Source organism: Macrobrachium nipponense, chromosome 2 (assembly GCF_015104395.2).
Source record: "Macrobrachium nipponense isolate FS-2020 chromosome 2, ASM1510439v2, whole genome shotgun sequence".
Lineage (NCBI taxonomy): Eukaryota > Metazoa > Arthropoda > Malacostraca > Decapoda > Palaemonidae > Macrobrachium > Macrobrachium nipponense.
This window is the reverse complement of record NC_087201.1, coordinates 80555299-80573435: the sequence shown is the minus strand read 5'-3', so window position 1 is coordinate 80573435 and position 18137 is coordinate 80555299. Positions and strand designations below refer to the sequence as shown.

The 18137-nt window shown below is 40.7% G+C and overlaps 1 protein-coding gene across 3 annotated transcripts in view; it reads right to left on the bottom strand.

The window, feature by feature from the left end:
• LOC135220711 (uncharacterized) overlaps positions 1–18137 on the bottom strand; it is a 181981-nt gene that overhangs the window by 50389 nt on the left and 113455 nt on the right. For all 3 annotated transcript variants that reach the window (XM_064258127.1, XM_064258128.1, XM_064258126.1), the window contains exon 3: positions 17704–17870. In XM_064258127.1, coding sequence (XP_064114197.1) covers positions 17704–17870 — 167 coding nt within the window. The remainder of the gene's footprint in view (positions 1–17703; positions 17871–18137) is intronic.

The window sequence follows — 18137 nt, the reverse complement described above, 5'->3', positions numbered from 1 at the left end:
CAGTATGTACTTATTTCAAATAATTATTAATTAATCATTAACTATAATACACAAACAAACAAAAAACAAACCTTCCGATCGATTGTTTACATCCAGCTCTTACCCGTCTTAGAGTATCGAACGAGCGCCAAGCAATCATTTTTCCTAGCACACAGTAAGCCATAAATTGTCATTAGTATCCCTCTTCAACTAATGAAACCACCAAACAGTATAATAACCATTCATTTCTATTCTTTATTCTATCTTTACCTAATGAAGATACCGAGTTACTGACAGCTATAATGAAACATGCGTATACGTAACGTAATAATAAAACAGAAGAAGAATTCTAAAAAATACGTATTTGTTGGCAGTCTGATTTATTTTATATTTTATGATATCTAATTCACAATTTTTTTTATTAAATGTATTGCATGTACTCATTTCAAATAATTATTAAGTAACCATTAACTATAATAAACAAACAAAAAAAAGCTTCCAAACGTCTGTTTACATCCAGCACTTACGAGTATCGAACGATCGCCAAGCAATCACTTTTACACAGTAAGCCATAAATTTTCATTATCTCTCTTCAACTACTGAAACTACCAAACAGTATAATAACCATTCATTTCTATTCTTTATTCTATCTTTACCTAATGTTTTTTTTTTATTAAATGTATTGCATGAATAAGTTTCAATTTACAGCAACCTTTTACCAATAAAATACTTAAAGCAGAAGGGGTAGAGGCTGACCAATAGGAGAGCAGGACCTTATGGGGTGACTAGCATCAGGAACCAACGGGAGAGCGGGAGGATGGTGGCGAGTTTACTCAGTTGGCAGCGTGGGAGTTTTAAAATTGTTCTTATTGCTAAGGGACATATGCTAAAGTCCTAATATATGCAGTAAAAATGGGGTTGAACATTGCATGCAGTTGAATATTACTCAAGTATGTACAGTATTTTGCCTTTTTGGAGTCATATTTCTTCCGTCGTAACCCTAGAACATGTGTTTTAGGCCTGGAAATGTAATTTACTGGGGTGTATTTGGAGGGCTTGGAACGGATTAGCCATTTTACATGTAAAATGTGTTCCAAGATACGAAAAAATCATGATACGAAGGCCGTCTCGGAACGGATTAATTTCGTATCTCGAGGTACCACTGTATTTAGATTTATGGTGAAATTTTGAAAAAAAAATTTTTACGTCCGCGCGTTACGAATTTATGCATCATTTTGTGATAATATTTTCTGTGTTGCTTTGATCGTTTTACAATGTGTTATATACTAAAATGATCGCAATTTAGTGCACAATACAACGGGAAAAAATTAACACATTAGCTTTCACCGTTTTGCTCACAGCGCGATTTGAATACAATTATATATGAAATTTTTTCGCGCTATCATATACAGTTACCATCCGAGTTACGACCTGCGCGAGTTACGTCCACCCGTACTTACGACAGTGTCCGACAGGGATCTATTTTTTTATATTTGGCGGCGTTTACTGTTTGGCGGCGTTTACTGTTTGGCAGCGCGGTAGCGTAGTGCGTGCGGCGCGGTATGACAGTTAGCAATAGAAGAAGAAAGGAAAGCTGAAGAAGAAAGAAGAGAGGAAGAAAAGGAAGTTGTAGAAGAGGAGGAGCACGAACGAAAGTTTACTGTAAGGGATTATCGGAAGCCATACAAATGCTTAATACAATGCTGCATAAATTGGAAGGAATGGATCCAAATGTTGAACGGTTTGCCCGGATAGAGAGATCTATGCAAGAAGTAATGAGGCCATACAAAGAAATCTACGATGAAAAGAAAAAGCAGAAGATCCAAACGACACTTAGCATGTTTGTCAAATGAACACAAAAGCCCGCCTCATCCAGCATCGAAGCCACCCCCTCCCCTACATCGGCCAGCGCAGTAACCACCCCTTCCCCATCCCCTGCCTCGCCTGACTTAACAGCTGATCTTTCTTTCGACCGTGCGTATGAAGAAAGTGTTGATGACGTCGAACCAAGCACCAGTGAACATTAATTTTGAGTGTTGTTTTGCTTATTTTTTTACATGCATATGTATTTTCTATTTTGTACTACAGCTGTATGTTCTATTTTTGAACTGTAACTTTTCTATTTTCGTATTTTGATCTTCATTTGTATTTTTGTATAATAAATTCAACTGCAGTAATAAATATTTTATTTCTAAAACCATATTATATTAAGATGTATGTACGTAGTATATCAACTAAGCAACTGAAAAAAAATAGCTAAATACATTGCACCTACAGTATAATATTAAAAATATCTCTATGATAAAATGATAAAAGTGAAACTAAAAGGCATAAAAATGATAAATACATAAACAGCTTGTACGTATAGTACAACAGTAATATTATTCAAAAGAAAAAGCAGAAGATCCAAACGACACTTAGCATGTTTGTCAAACGAACACAAAAGCCCGCCTCATCCAGCATCGAAGCCACCCCCTCCCCCACATCGGCCAGCGCAGTAACCACCCCTTCCCTCCGCCCATCCCTGCCTCGCCCTGACTTAACAGCTGATCTTTCTTTCGACCGTGCGTATGAAGAAAGTGTTGATGACGTCGAACCAAGCACCAGTGAACATTAATTTTGAGTGTTGTTTTGCTTATTTTTTTACATGCATATGTATTTTCTATTTTGTACTACAGCTGTATGTTCTATTTTTGAACTGTAACTTTTCTATTTTCGTATTTTGATCTTCATTTGTATTTTTGTATAATAAATTCAACTGCAGTAATAAATATTTTATTTCTAAAACCATATTATATTAAGATGTATGTACGTAGTATATCAACTAAGCAACTGAAAAAAAAGCTAAATACATTGCACCTACAGTATAATATTAAAAATATCTCTATGATAAAATGATAAAAGTGAAACTAAAAGGCATAAAAATGATAAATACATAAACAGCTTGTACGTATAGTACAACAGTAATATTATTCAACAGAAAAAGTATGATAAAAGTGAAACTAAAAGGCATAAAAATTATAAATAAACAGCTTGTATATACATATGTACAGTAATATTATTCAACAGAAAAGTATGATAAAATTATAAAAGTGAAACTAAAAGGCATAAAAATGATAATAAACAGCTTGTATATACACAATATATTATTCAACAGAAAAAAGTTACTTAAAAATGTAACACATTCATATCATATGTCCTCGAGTCAGTATAATCTTCCACTTTAACCGAGTACTTATAATCCACGTGTCGGCCATTTTGGCTGGTATTTTCGACTAACGACCATTCTGACATACGACCTGTTGGTCGGAACGGATCTAGGTCGTAACTCGGATGGTAACTGTATCGCATTATTTATACTATATGATAATGATATTTTTTTTCATTTCTGATGGTTGCATACTAAACTTCAAGTAATGACAAAAAAAGGAGCCAAAAATTAACTCAATCTTGAAAACTAAGCGCGCTGTGATTTTTTGAAAAAAATATTTTTTCCGCTTCGGTGCTCACTCCGAGACCCCCTCGGCATACGGGAGACGATTTTTATTATACCCCTTCAGCGTTTAAGGGTTAACCACCTGGGAGAGAGTTGTGGTTGCCATCTCTCGGCCTTTTACCCTGTTCTTTGCCTGTTTTCGCTTGTGGTTCTTTGTGCGTGTGTGCTTGTATTATGGCTTCTTGTGCTCCTTCTCGGCATCGTCAATGTGTGTGCCAGGGTACTCAAGGTTTCTCGTGTTCTCGTTTTTTGGCTTCTTCAGAGACAGACCCCCACAAGACTTGCAAGAATGTCATTCAAATGTTTGTACCATAACAAATCCCTGCACGGGATGCCGTGCGTGGCATAGAGTGCAGTGGAAGTTATCTTATAGTAAGAGGGAGCATCACAGAGTTCCTACTTTTCCTTTGTGGGAGGGATTTTCTTCCCCTCTTCCCTATGCTACGTCTCCTGCCGCTGTCACACCCCATACTAGTGTAGTTCCTTTGTCTCCTTCATATTCTTCCATCGATTCGTCATAGGAAGTATTGGGAGGCCCTCAGGCTGATTTATTATGAAATGTTGCCCCCTCTTCCTCAGGAGTTAATTTACTTCCCGATAGGGAGGAGGCTTTTTCATCAGTTTCTTTCGTTATAGAGTCAGAGGCGTCCAAAATGGTGGTGCTCTGAAGGTCGCTTGGGTTACGGGGTCCACCCTCCTTGGAGGGTATGCTCACGCACTTCTTGGATGCTCGCCTCCCCCCTCCTCAGGCTATCCACTTCCAGGCCTCGTCTTTGTTGGTAGCCGAGGTCAGCCATATAGTATTGCTCCACCCAGTGATGATTGCCGCTTCTTCGAGTAAGAGGGAAGCCGTGGCGCCGGCACGGGGTCAGCCATTTTGTATCCCTCTGCCAGTGGAGTCTGCTTCCTCCTCTGGTCGAGGGGAAGCCATGACGTCGGCGCCGCTAGTGACATCACTTCCATTGATGACGTCGGCCCCAGCTTCCTCCACTGCGCTGCCTCGCTCATCTGTGTCATCATCGTTTGCTCGTGTGCTGTCATCGCTGCCATCCAGTTCGCTGCATCTCCCTTCCATGTCATCGGCCCCTTCTCTTGCTGATCATCTGAGGCTTAATGTCTGGTGGTTCTAAGAGATTGGACTGTTTTGAAAGATGAGTTGGCTGCCATGTCAGCTGAGAGGACTGGAAACAAGTGTGTTGCATCGCCCTGCAAAGAGATTTTGTAAGGAGTCAGTGCCGCCTTCCTCTCCTCCTCCCCCATCTCTGCTGTGTCAGCGTATCAAGCGTTGGAAGGTTAAGGATTTTGCCTTTTCTTTGTCTGCGAGTGAGGAGCAGCACATCCATGTTCCTGTGAGTGTTAGTATTTCATTACCTGTGTGATCTGCAGTGGCTGCTTCATCCTCTGAATCGAGTCGTGAGTGTGTTGCAACCTTGCACGTTCGTGCATGTTGCAAATCCTTCCACTTCTCCAACACCAGGGCCTATTCGTTGCCGTAAGTATCTCAAGGCGCCTCTCAAGAGATCGAAGGTTGTGAGCGCGGAAAAAGTGCAGCTGAAGTGTTTGTCTGCCCCTCCCATTGGTGCTTCCTGGGGTTCGACTCCGAGGGACTCTTGTTCTATTTCGAGTGTTCAAGACGCTTCACCTTCGCATGTGCGTGTGTCCGCCCCTCACGTGCATGTATGTGGCCACATACACAGGTCATCTATTGAGAGTGTGTTAGTGATGTTCCTAGTGTTGTGGTTGGTTCGTTGCAGGAGTTGGTGCTTGGATCCAGCCCAGACAGGTTGGTTGGCATTTCGGGCTGTTTGGCTGCTGGCTCTTCTGTTGGTTTACACAAAGAAGGCGCATCAGCTAAGCCTGCACATTCTTCTCGTCGTCAGTCTCCATTGCCGGAGCAGAAGGAGGGAGACACGCAAGAGTTTTCGTCTTCCTTTACCAAAGTTGTTGATCTCATTTGTGGGTTCAACAATTTGAAGAGTAGGACTCAGGCTCGGTCGTATTTCGCTTTTTCCTGCTTGGAAACCTTGCTGGGAGCTACGCAAGCTCCCAAGTCATCGTTTCAACTTCCCTTATCGGGGCATGTCCAGTCGGTCTTGCAAAAGGTAAACACCTCTGTTTCAGATCAGGACAGGTCACTTCGCTCAAGGGGTTCTTCCAAGTCACTTCCCCCACCACTCACGAGGCATAGGAAGCACTATGCTACAAACTCTGCCTACTTGATGTCATGTTTACCCGGATGTCATTCATCTGAAGCCGGGGTTGACTTTGTAGCAGGTGAGGTCCATGTCACCGTAGGATGCCTCAGCTTTGGAGTCTACAGCAGCCTCCAAGTTGCAAACGGTTTCTTGGTTGGACTTCTGGTCGGCGGTCATTGCCAATATAGCATCTGACAGGTCCCCAGAGGGGTTGGTGAGCGTTTCTTCTCTTGCCAGTTTGTTGCAGTCTGGGGTGCAAGGATTCTCGTATCTCACACACCTCAGCGTCAATTTATGGGCTAATCTTCTCCTGATCAGAAGAGACGCAACTTTGTACGGATAGAAAGATCGGTTGACCCTGAGTCCTTGTTGGCATTGAGGAATGGGGACCTTTTGGAATCTCAGTTTCTGTTCCCTCGAGTGCACTGGAGGACGCGATAGACTGACGCCGGGCTGACATGAAGGACAGATTAGTGCACCAGGCTGTGTTAAAGTCAGAGTCTCGTCCTTGGAGACGTCTGGCTCCTCCTCCTCCTCCCCCTGCCCAGCAGCAGTTACGAAGATTGTCACCTGGTAGGCTGTCAAGGAGTTCGGTTTCTGCAGGGCCTTCCCGTTCGTCCCAGTCTAGGTCAGAGGACCAAAGTCCCTTTCGCTCCCGCTCTTTTAAGTCGAGAAGGGGCCCCAGGGGCAGAGGTAAAGGGGGTTGTCTGTAGGTTAGGTGCCTCTCCCTCTCCTGTGCCCTGGGTGGGGGGATGCCTGGCAGGCCACTGGGCTAAGTGGCAGAGTTATGGGGCGGAGAAGTGGGTAGTAGATGTCCTTCGGGTGTCTACTGCCATCCGACTTCTCCCCGCCCTTTCGGACAAGCCTCTGCTCAGGAGGGTGTATCCCCCAGGTTCTCAGAAGTTCTTGGCTCTCAGGGAGGAAGTGCAGAAGATGCTGGACAAGGATGCGATAGAGGAAGTGATGCATCTGTCTCTGGGGTTTTAAAGTCACATCTTGGTGCCCAAGACGTCAAGTTTGTTGGAGACCTGTCATCAATTTATCCACCTTGAATCATTTCATCATGAAAACAAGGTTCAAGATGAAGACCCCGTGATCAGTGTTGGCAGCTGTGAGGGACAGCGACTTCATGCTGTTGATAGATTTGAAGGATGCATATTTCCAGATCCTTATTCATCCATCGTCCAGAAAGTTCCTTCACTTCTCTCTCAGAGACAAGTCTTTGAGTTCAAAGTCCTGTGCTTCAGGCTGACCACAGCCCCTGAGGTGTTCACAAGGGTTTCCTCTCTCATCTCAAGTTGGGCCCATGCTCAGGGGATCTGTTTGCTGAGGTACCTCAACAATTGGTTGGTCTTGGTAGGTTCCAGGGAGAAGCTGCTGCAGGACAGAGACCACCTGCTTCGGTTTTGTCTGGAGCTGAGCATCGTTTTGAAACAAGACAAATCAAACCTCGTATCCAGTCAAAGGATCCTCTATCTAGGCATGGTCATTGATACGGCAGTTTCAAGGGTTTTCCCATTGGATCAGAGGTTGGAGAAGTTGCGAGTGGTGGTGCACGACTTCCGATCGCAACCACATCAGTCAGCTCATCAGTGGCAGGTTCATAAACTAAAATTTTAATAGTTCACTATAGCATTTTCCTTAATGGACTGATATTATTGCAGTTTACATTAATATTAATATATGAAAATTAGTAAATAATTTATCTATCATGCTAAAAACATGCATCTCTGTAAGAGAGAAAGAGAGAGAGAGAGAGAAAAAGGAAAAAGAAAGAATTATAATTTTAATTATATATCATTACTCTAATTAAAATTACCAATACAGTATTAATCAATATTATTTGAAAAAAAAATACATAAAATGTATTTAGTCATGAAAATAACAAAATACACTAATTAGTGAATATTTATCATCGGAAAAACCCACAAATAGACAAATTTCTGCAAATAGGCGAGTCCGCGAATCTTGAGAACGTAAATATGAGGGTTGACTGTACATATATAAAACTGTCATAATTACAAAAATTATATTTTTACAATAAAATAGTTTCACATATACTTACCAAACAATTACATAGCTGAAAGCTTCCTACCTTGGCAGTTGAAAATTCAATTTTGGTAGCGGCACTGCCATTGTTGGTGTACATGAATGGGACCCGCTCACTTTCAGGAATACCTGGTACATAGTATTGCTGAGCAAAGGGCCAACAATTTGTTGAGCCGCAATGTCTGTCTGTGGGGGGGAGGGAGGGCTTTCAGTAGGGCTTTCATTACTATGTAATTGTTTGGTAATTATATGTGAAATGTTAATTCTATTGTAAAAATATTACAGTCACATAAGTGACTTAACAAACAAATACATAGGTGATTCCACATTATACTAGGAAGGTGGGAAAATCTACATTTTATCTTCCAAACATTAAAAAAAGTTGATGATTTTCAAAAAAATGATTGCTCTCATTAATAAAATGCTTGCTGTACCTTACCTGGTGAGAGAGCAGCTGCAGGTGAGCACTGCCTCTGGTTGGTGCTCTCATCACCTTTAGGAGACATGGCAGCAGAGGCCAGGTTCATCCTTAGCGTAGCGGAACTTTGTAACCGTGGAAGCTCACTGATGGTTAACAAAGAGAACATCCAAACTGCCCTTGCCCTGGGCAAAGACCAGAAAAACCAACCATCACCTACACTAAAATGAAAAACCACAACCCTAACCATAAAAAACTGGATGGTACTCCAGGTACTTTGTACCCCAAAGCTTCCCAAAAACTCAACATATCTCAAAATAAGGTGAGGAGACAGTAGAGGGATAGCCCCCTATGTTTCCTTTCCCAACACCATACCAGCCATGGATAAAGACTGCAACTTACTTCAGTTTTCAAAAGCTGCTTCTACATTCTTCAGACAGTGAGACCCAAACACTGACTTTGATCTGCAGTATGTGGCCTAAAGGATAGAGGACAAAGACATTATGTCGTAAAGCTAATAACATTGCTACTGCTCATATTTTGTGACCTTTCACTTTAAGGTTTGAGGGATCCTCTTCTTGAAATTGTGAGTGCGCTTCTAAAACGAAACTTCTTAGAAAAAATGAAAGAGCATTTCTGAAGAGCGGTCAAGAAGGATCTTTCACCGAACACCAAAGGCGATTAGAGGTTCCTCTTATCTTCTCAGTTTCGTAAAGATAATACCTGATAGCTCTTACTGGACATAAAGGTCTCTCCTCATCCTCTGGTTCCAATATATCCATAAGGTTCCTAATTACAAAAGAACAAGGCCAAGGCTTTGACGGGTCTTCGCTCTTTGCTAGAAAATCTACAAATGAGCACACTGCATCAGTTTGAGCAAAACCCACATTCTTAGTGATAGCTTGAATTTCACTCACTCTATCAGCTGTTGCTAAAGCCACTAAAAACAGTGTCTTCTTTCTAAGATTTTTAAGTGAAGTTGAATACAACGGTTCAATCTGTGAACCCGATAGCCACTTCAAAATTATGTCTAAGTTCCACAAGACATCCCCAGATTTTTCCACTTTCAAGTCCTCTATGCTTAATTACCAAGGAAAGCATAGATCTATAGCCTTGTATGGTAGACGGAGACAGTTTCCTCGTATCTCTTAAAAATAGCAAAAAATCAGCTATTTGGGCTATAGAGGTCAAAGATATGTGACTGTCTGCACCAAATTCTGAAAAGTCTCCACTTCGACTGGTATAACTTGCAAGAAGAAGCTCTTCTGCATCTTGCAATACCTTCTGCTGCTTTGAGAGAAAACCTTTTTGTTCTGACAAGGCTCCTGACAGGGCCAGAGTGGGTAAACCCTGATGGTACTGTTGGAATTGAATTGAATTTATAAAATTTGTGGCCATTTGCCACGCGCGGAGCCAAAGGCCATTCAGCGCATATATATCAACGGGATATATTTACTATAGAAGATACACATATAATTAAATCAAATTCAAATTAAAATACTCAATTAAATATCATAAAACAATGATTTCCTAAGAAATTTAAAAATCTCCTCTGTGGGAGCACCCTCTCCTAAAATATCTGACAAAGGTTTGTTGGTGAAACCAAACCGACGTCTATGATTAAAATAAAGAGGACAGTCAACAAATATATGCCTCACTGTAATGCCAACATTACAATTGGAGCATTGAGGAACCTGCCTCTCTGCTCCACTAGTTAAAGATACCTGTGTTAAAAATGTATGCCCTATACGCAGGCGTGTTAAAACTATACTAGATCTTCTCATCCATCCCAACAGAAGGTGACCAGGATGAACAGAAGGTCTGATCGATTTCAGCTTTAAATTGTTATGTAAGTTGGACCAGTGATTCTGCACTTAGTCCTACAAAATGATTAATAAAAAAAGTTTTAAAAAAATCTTCACAGGGAACCCTCACATAGTGGGAAGCCCGGGAGGAAGCTGCCTGCTTAGCGGGCTGTATCAGCCAGCTCATTACCACGAACTCCCACATGCGAGGGAACCCAACAAAACTTCACACTGATGTGTTTTCGAGAATGCAGGAGGACCAGCCAATCCTGCACCTCTTGAATGAGTTGATTAGATGGCATCAACTTCTGTAGTGCAGATAGAGAACTTTGGAATCACAATAAATAATATATGAGTCCCCAGTGCTACCTGTACTAAAAATAAATTTTAAAACACTAAAAATAGCATAAATCTCAGCATTAAAAATTGAGAAGTTAATGGGAGGCTTTTTTTAATTGTTCTCTCACCGATGATGACAGAACATCCAACTCCATTTGCTGATTTTGACCCATCTGTATATACAGCAATCGAGTTACTATGCTCAGAAACATGGGCAAGAAGCTACTTTAAGCTGAACACTTGAGCTGATCTTTTTGTTGTCTCTAATTTGGCAAATATCTAAAGCAGGCCTACACCATGGAGGGAATTTAGAAAATGTTGTTTCCATAACCAGTGGAGGAATAAGGCCTACCTCTCTTGCACTGATGTTTAATCTAACTTCAAGGGGCTTAGGTAATGTAGGTTTAGTGATGCTCTGTCAACAGGATGTTTTATATACTTAAAATTTGGATTAGACTGAGAGGTTAGTGCTCGTGACAAATATCGGAGACCCTGTTCCTCCCTCCGAATGAAGAGAGGAGGAAAACCAGAATCTACATAAAGGCTCTCCACAGGAGACGTTTTAAAAGCACCTGTACAAATACGCAATGCCATATTGTGTACTACATCCAGCTTGCCTAACAAGGTCTTACATGCCGAGCCATAAACCTGAGATCCATAATCAATCTTACTCAAGCATAGGGCCTGATAAATTCTTAATAAAGTAGTACGGTCAGCTCCAAAATTCAGGTTACTAACAACTTTAAGAATATTGCACCGTTGTTTAACATTTACTGCAGTCTCATTTATATGTTCAGCAAAAGTCAATTTTTTGTCAAAAATAATTCCTAAATATTTTGACTTTATCTTCATAAAGCAAGATAGAACCTTTAAAAATAAGGTTGGAATCTCTTCCCTCTTCGTGTTCTGCAAAAACGTATAGCTTTAGTTTTTTCTGCAGAAAATTTGAAACCTTTACTATTAGCCCAGGAAGTAGCAGCATTAATTGCAAACTGAATTTTAGTACAAGCTTCAACTGCAGTAGCTCTACTACAGACGATAACAATATCATCCGCGAATGCTTGACCAGTTACTCCAACAGGAGATGTTCAAGTAAACCATTAATGGCAATATTAAAAAAGGTTGGACTAAGCACACTCCCTTGTGGAATGCCTTCTTCCTGAAGATACTCTGATGAGAAGGTAGAGCCAATTCTAACTTTAAGGTACCGGTCAGACAGGAAGTCTTTGGCAAAATTAAACATATTGCCACCAATACGCCATTCAACCAGCTGCATTAAAATACCAACCCTCCAAGTAGTATCAAATGCTTTTTCCAGATCAAAGAACACGGCAATTGTTTGATTTGGACTGCAAAAGCATTCTGAATCTCACGTGTGAGCATAATAAGGGATCCAATGTACTTCTATTCTGCGAAAGCCAAATTGCCTCTTCGACAACAGGTTCTTTGTTTCTAATAACCATATCAGACGAAAATTCACCATTCGTTCATAAATCTTGAAGACACAGCTGGTAAGAGCAATAGGCCTATAACTTTTGGGATGACTAGGGTCCTTACCGGGTTTTAAAAAAGGAACTATAACAGAGTTTTTCCACAACTTATATGAAGTCCCTGAGCACCAGAATTCGTTTAAAACATCGACAAAGAATTTTTTTGACTCCAGAGGTAAGTGAGAAATCATTGCATAAATAATATCATCTTCTCCAGGTGATGTTGGAGAGGACAAAGATAAGGCATATTCGAATTCGACAGTACTAAATGGAAGGTTATATGCCTCAGAATTTTGAACAAACAGGCGGATTAACTATAGTCATGTTTTCTAATATTGCGAAATTCAGGGAGTAGTGACTGGGGCTTGAAATGCTGGAAAAGTGCCGAGCAAAGGCCTCTGCCACCTCTCTTGCATCCGATATAACTACCAAGTTGATTTTCAAAATCGGTAAAGGAGAAGGGGGAAAATTTCCCTAGTATTTACGGATTCTATCCCAAACCAGAGAAAGTGGCGAGTTATACTTTAATTCTGTATGTACTTGATGAAGGATTCCCTCCTTGCTTCTTTAAAGACTTGCTTTTGTTGGCGAGGTTTCTCTTGTATATTATTCTATTAACTAAGACAGGACGCCTTCGATATCGCTTGTAACTGGCTCTTGCAATTTTCCTACTCAAGCACATTTACTATTCCACCAAGGTACCAGTGGACGACGGGGTTTCCCTGATGTTTTAGGAATTGACATCATTGCCCTCCAATCATTATACTAGCGAGATATTCGTAGGCAGCTGAGGGGCAAGGAAATTCATTGGCCTTACGATTGACTTGGTAGATTTTTCATACAGCTGCCAATCTGCCTCCTTTATCTTCCACTTGGGTAAAGATGGGGAGGGTGTATTTTGTACATACTTAAGATGGATGGGATAGTGGTCGCTCCCATAGAGATTTTCATCCACTGACCACTTATAGTCTAATCGTAATGACGACGAACATATTGTAAGATCAATTGCTGAACAAGAGTTATGGGCTACATCAAACCTTGTAGGAGAACCGTCGTTCATTAAAACTACATCATTGCAATCTATTAATCTTTCAATTATAAGACCACGGTGATCACACCTACCTTCCCCCCACAAAGTATGTTTTGCGTTAAAATCCCCCATCAGAATGAAAGGTTGAGGTAGTTGGTCTAAAAGTGATTGCAAATCTTCAACCTCTAATTTGTCTTGGAATTGCCAGCTCTGTCCACCAATCGAGTTTCTAGGCCAGGTTCTAGATAAAGAGAGCACAGAGTGACCCATTTATTGATGAAAATCTGTGTTGCACAAGCTTGCAGTATGGAGTCTAATTTGATAACTTTTTGTGGTAATGACTTGGCCGCAATAATACATGTACCACCATGAGAACGTTCACCTACAGGTGGTGGAGATCTGTGAAAAATAAAGTTTTGTCCACAATTAGGAGAAACATTACCAAGTTTAGTCTCTTGCAAACAAAGGGCAGCTAAATTATGCTCCTTGAAAAGGACCCGGACCTGTTCTCTGTTTGAATGGAAACCTCTTATGTTCCACTGACATAGAAACCATTATTTACTATTAGATTTTTTTTTTTTTTACTTTTTGGACTTGGATTGGGCTGGTCTGGAAAGACTTGGTCTTGGTCTTTGTTTCAAAGAGGAACTAGGCAGATCCTCAAGAGACCTGCTATTTCTCTCTTGGGAACCCTACTATGGTGTGGGGATATAGGTGGAGATGATGATGGAGTACGGGGTCTCTTATTTCTAAGAGGCACCATCTCTGCAGCGTGCACCTGAGCCTTATGAGGTGCACTGATCAAGGTGTCCCAGTTTCTGGGACATACCCGAGTCATGGCAGCGAGGCTGCCTGTGAGGCTTCTACATTAGAGCCCGAGAGACCTCCCAGAAGCCCAGAGGAGGCCCATCGGGAGGGGGACAAAGGGGCCTTCTTGGATGAAGGCGGAAGATGCTGAATGTACTTCCAGCTCAGAAGGGGATAGCTGAAGCTTTGACTTTGAAGTTGGTATTCTAGATAGATCATTTATATTAGATTTTCCACTTTTTACTACTTCACTATATTGAGGTCTTGGAAACAAAAGTCTTTTTGCCTGGCTAATACTTAGATGTTCAGCATGAGCTTTCTCTCATGGCTAACACTTCTTTTTTAAATGACTCACATTCCTTATGCCTTGCATTATGATTTCCCTTACAATTTATACATAATACTGGGGTAGTACATTCGCCTTCATGCTTTTTTAAGGAGGCAGGCAGCACATAGCTGGTTTCCTAGTACATATCTTTGCCGAGTGACCATATCCAAAACACATGAAACATTGGAGTGGTATGCTTAAAAGGTCTAACACGAAATCTCTCCTTGTCAACATATATATAATCAGGAACTTGATCATTATTAAAAGTGAAAATAATCATTCTTGATCTTGGAACCTTGAAAATCTTCCACACTTTATCATCGCACATTTCCAGCAATTCTTCGTCAGGCAGTTCATATAGGTCTGACTGAATACTACTCCCTTGGCATAACTAAAACTATAGTGTGGTTTGACCTCTTTTATCATATCAGTATTTTTCAACTTAGAGATCATGTGACCTTGTCTATAAGACTTAGCATGAACCAAAAAACTATTCTTTCCAAACCTCGTAATATCATTGTTGGTCATTGTTCCTGCCAATGTTCTCAAATGTTTCCTGAAGTGGAAAAGATTGCAAAATTCTGATTTTGTAGAAACAATTAGCCACCTGGCAGGTAAAGATGTCCTCACCTTACATTTCCCATCTGTAGTTTCCTGACTGACTCTTGCTGGATAAAAGGAATCAACTTCAATATTCTGGGGCATTTTATAAATTAACATACATTTTAAGTTTTCCTTAGTTGAGCACTTGAAAGCATTCATGGCATTATTATGAGTTGTAAACTCAATCCAAACCCTCCAAAATGCAAAATCTTTAGTTTCACAATACTTTATGACTTTAATTTCACCAAACCTTCCAAACATTTCCATAAACGTAAAACAATTGAAGTCTGAGGAGAGATTATCAACATAAAGGATTCTCTCACCACTGCTAGAACTTTCCATAGCCACATTCAAGGTCTTGTCATGGGTCGTCTTTGTACAACTGAATTTTCTATAGGATTGTCCTTGTCCGTGCCAGAGGTCGAAGAGGAGGGTAGTGTCAAGAGGTCGCATTGTCCGGGGGAGTTTATCATAGGGTCGTTATTCATAAATCCTTCAGCAGAAATTTGAAAAACCTACTGCAAATCAGGCAGAAAACCAGGCCCCCCCACACCAACCCCTCTCTCACCAAAGACACTCAGCAGAGACTGACTCCCATATGTCCACTCCCTACCCTACCCCGAAGGGATAGCTCTACCGATACCTGTTGGAGTTGGGTTGTTTGAGTGGCAAGCAACTTTGTGGAAGAAGCCTGGAGAAGTCTACAAGCATTCGGAGAAGATCTGGGAACCACTCCTTACTGGGCCAGAATGGGGCCACAAGAGTCATCGACACACTCCGATGAGACACAAACTTGTTGAGGACTTCTCTTATACAACCAAAACAAGGAAAGGCATATACATCGAGACCTGTCCAATCCAGGAGCATCACATCTGTTCTCCAAGCTTACGGGTCCAGAGTAGATGAACAGATATTCGGAAGACAATTGTTCCTGGAGGAGGTGAAAAGATCTATGGCCAGTTTGCCCCATAACCTCCGAAGATCTTGGCAAACTTTCACATTCAAAGTCCACTCTGTAGAAGTACTTGATTGGAGCAACTCAATTCGTCTGCTAAGATGTTCATTTTCCCTTGCACGAAGCGAGGGAAATGTTTGACTTTGTGATGGTTTGCCCAAAGCAGAAGTTCCTTGGCCACCTTGTTAAGAGAGAATGAGTGTGTCACCCTCATTTGCGACCATATGACAGGGCCGTAGTGTTGTCCGCATATACCACCAAATTCTTCCCCGCGACTATCGGAGCAAAGGCTTTGAGTCCTAAGAGCATCGCCTTCAATTCTTTCATGTTGATGTGGAGGGTCTTCTGATGGTCTGTCCACATCCCTGACATCCTCTGATCCCCCAAGGGTGCTCCCCAGCCCGAGTCTGATGCGTCAGAGTAGAAATCTAGGTCAGGGTTCAGAGTGACAAGAGAAATCCCTTCTTGTAGCTTCTACAATGGCCACCACTGTATATCTACTTTTATATCCTTTGTTGTTGAAAACACAAACAAGCCTGGTTGTTCCTTCTGATGCCAACTAGCTTTGAGGAAGTATTGAAGAGGTCTCATGTGGAGTCGACCTAATGTTACAAATGACTCCACTGATGCTAGTATCCTTAGTAAATTCATCCACTCTAGGGCTCAACAAGATGGAAGATCTAGGAACTCTTGAACTGTTCTTAAGCACAAATCTATTCTCTTCGGGGAGAGAAAAGCCCAAAAAGCTATAGAGTCAAGAATCATCCTCTGAATATGTGTCATTTGTGATTTTTCTATTTATAACGATACCTAACTTTTGAGTCAGGCATAATGTTTTCTCTAAGTCCTCCACACACTGATGACTCGACTTGGACCTCAGGAGCCAGTTGTCTAGATAGAAAGACACGTTGATTCCCATTAGATGGAGCCATTTCCTCAGTGGAGCAAGGTCCAAGTAAACACCTGAGGGGAGGTTGACAGTCCGAAACCGAGGGCTCTGAACTGAAAAACCCTTCCCTTAAAGACTAATCTTAAAAACTTCATGGATGACTGGTGAATAGGGACATGGAAATAAGCATCTTCCATGTCAAGGATAACCATCCAGTCCTCTTTCTGGAGAGCTGACATTACTGAAACTTCGTCTTCAACAAGAAAAGGTTCAAGGCACTGACATCTAGACTGGACCTCCACCCCTCTGATGACTTGGGGACTACAAAAAGCCTGTTGTAGAATCCTTCCATCTTTGTGTTCTTTGCTTCCTCTATTGCTTGCTTCCTGATCACTGCTTCCACTTCCTTGTCTAGATCCAAAGATCTTTCTGATTCATCCGAGTATGCCGTCAATTCAATGGGAAAACTGGACTGTGGTGGGTCTTTTTGGAAGAGGATGGAGTAACCTTCCTGAAGCACTTGAATGACCCTTGGGTCTTCTCCTCTCTGACTTCTAAAAATAGAATGGTTGGAAGGGGGCCAGAAGAGAGAAATAGTACATATGTAATCTTCACATACTCCTATATTTTTATGAGCTATTTAATTCTTTTTTAAGGGTGATGAATTAAGCTAACTTTTAAATGAAATTACAGTAACTTTAATTTTATTTAAGTTAGCTAATACTTAGGGAGCATGGTTAGGGTCATATTTAGTGTTCAAACTCTAGAAGTATGCATTTATTAGAAATTTTAGAGACCTTGGAAAACTTACACAAAAATTCTCCTTGTGTGAGGGAGTCGGGAACCTAACCTCACATAAGTTCGGGGCATTACTGTATATAATTTCTAAAAAAGCAAATGTAATTTTTTCAATACAAACTCATTATTTCAATACACCTTATCACTACATCTACACAACTCATGCTTCTTTATTAGAAAAAGATGACCTACTGCTCCAAGTAGGCTGGAGCATAGTTACCTCACGTATTCAGTGTAGTATGAAAGCTGTAGAAAAATAGTGAGGTTGAGAGATGAGAACTTCAGTTAATAATGCTGGATACTGAAGTCAACACACATATTACAGGAGATCTTTAGTCATAGAATATTCACAGCAGAAATGTCTCAAAACTGCACAGTGGATTATGTATATGTACACAGTTCACAGCTAATATTTGCTAAAACAGGATTTACAGTATTGTTTGAGTAAAATAAGTGATCTGTGCATTGTAGTGACACATCAACAAAACCAACTAGAGAACAACATGCAGCTATTGTACTTACTCTTTTGATGGATCAGATTATTTTGTGACGAAGGTCTGGGCTCCTCTACATTTGGAAGGTTAACAGGTGGTGAAACCATATTCAATTTTTTGTACGCTTCCACACGTTCTCGAATCATTTCTACGTGTATTCCCAAGTTCTCTGTTAGCCATATTAACACATCTACTCTGGAAGCAGAAGTTATATTCATGTTTCAGAGTATATACCCTACTCAATAAAATTTAGACACAATCATTTACAGTATAATAGTAATGATATTGCTCCTTCCTTTAACTCTAAAAATCTCCATCAAGATTCTGATTTTTAAAAAAATCTAAAAGAATATGTATGCTAATCCCATGGGCAAAGACTAAATTTACAATACAAAACACAAGAAATATATGTATGTGAATCTAAGATCTATTACTCTGAACACTTTATATTAGGTTAAGGGA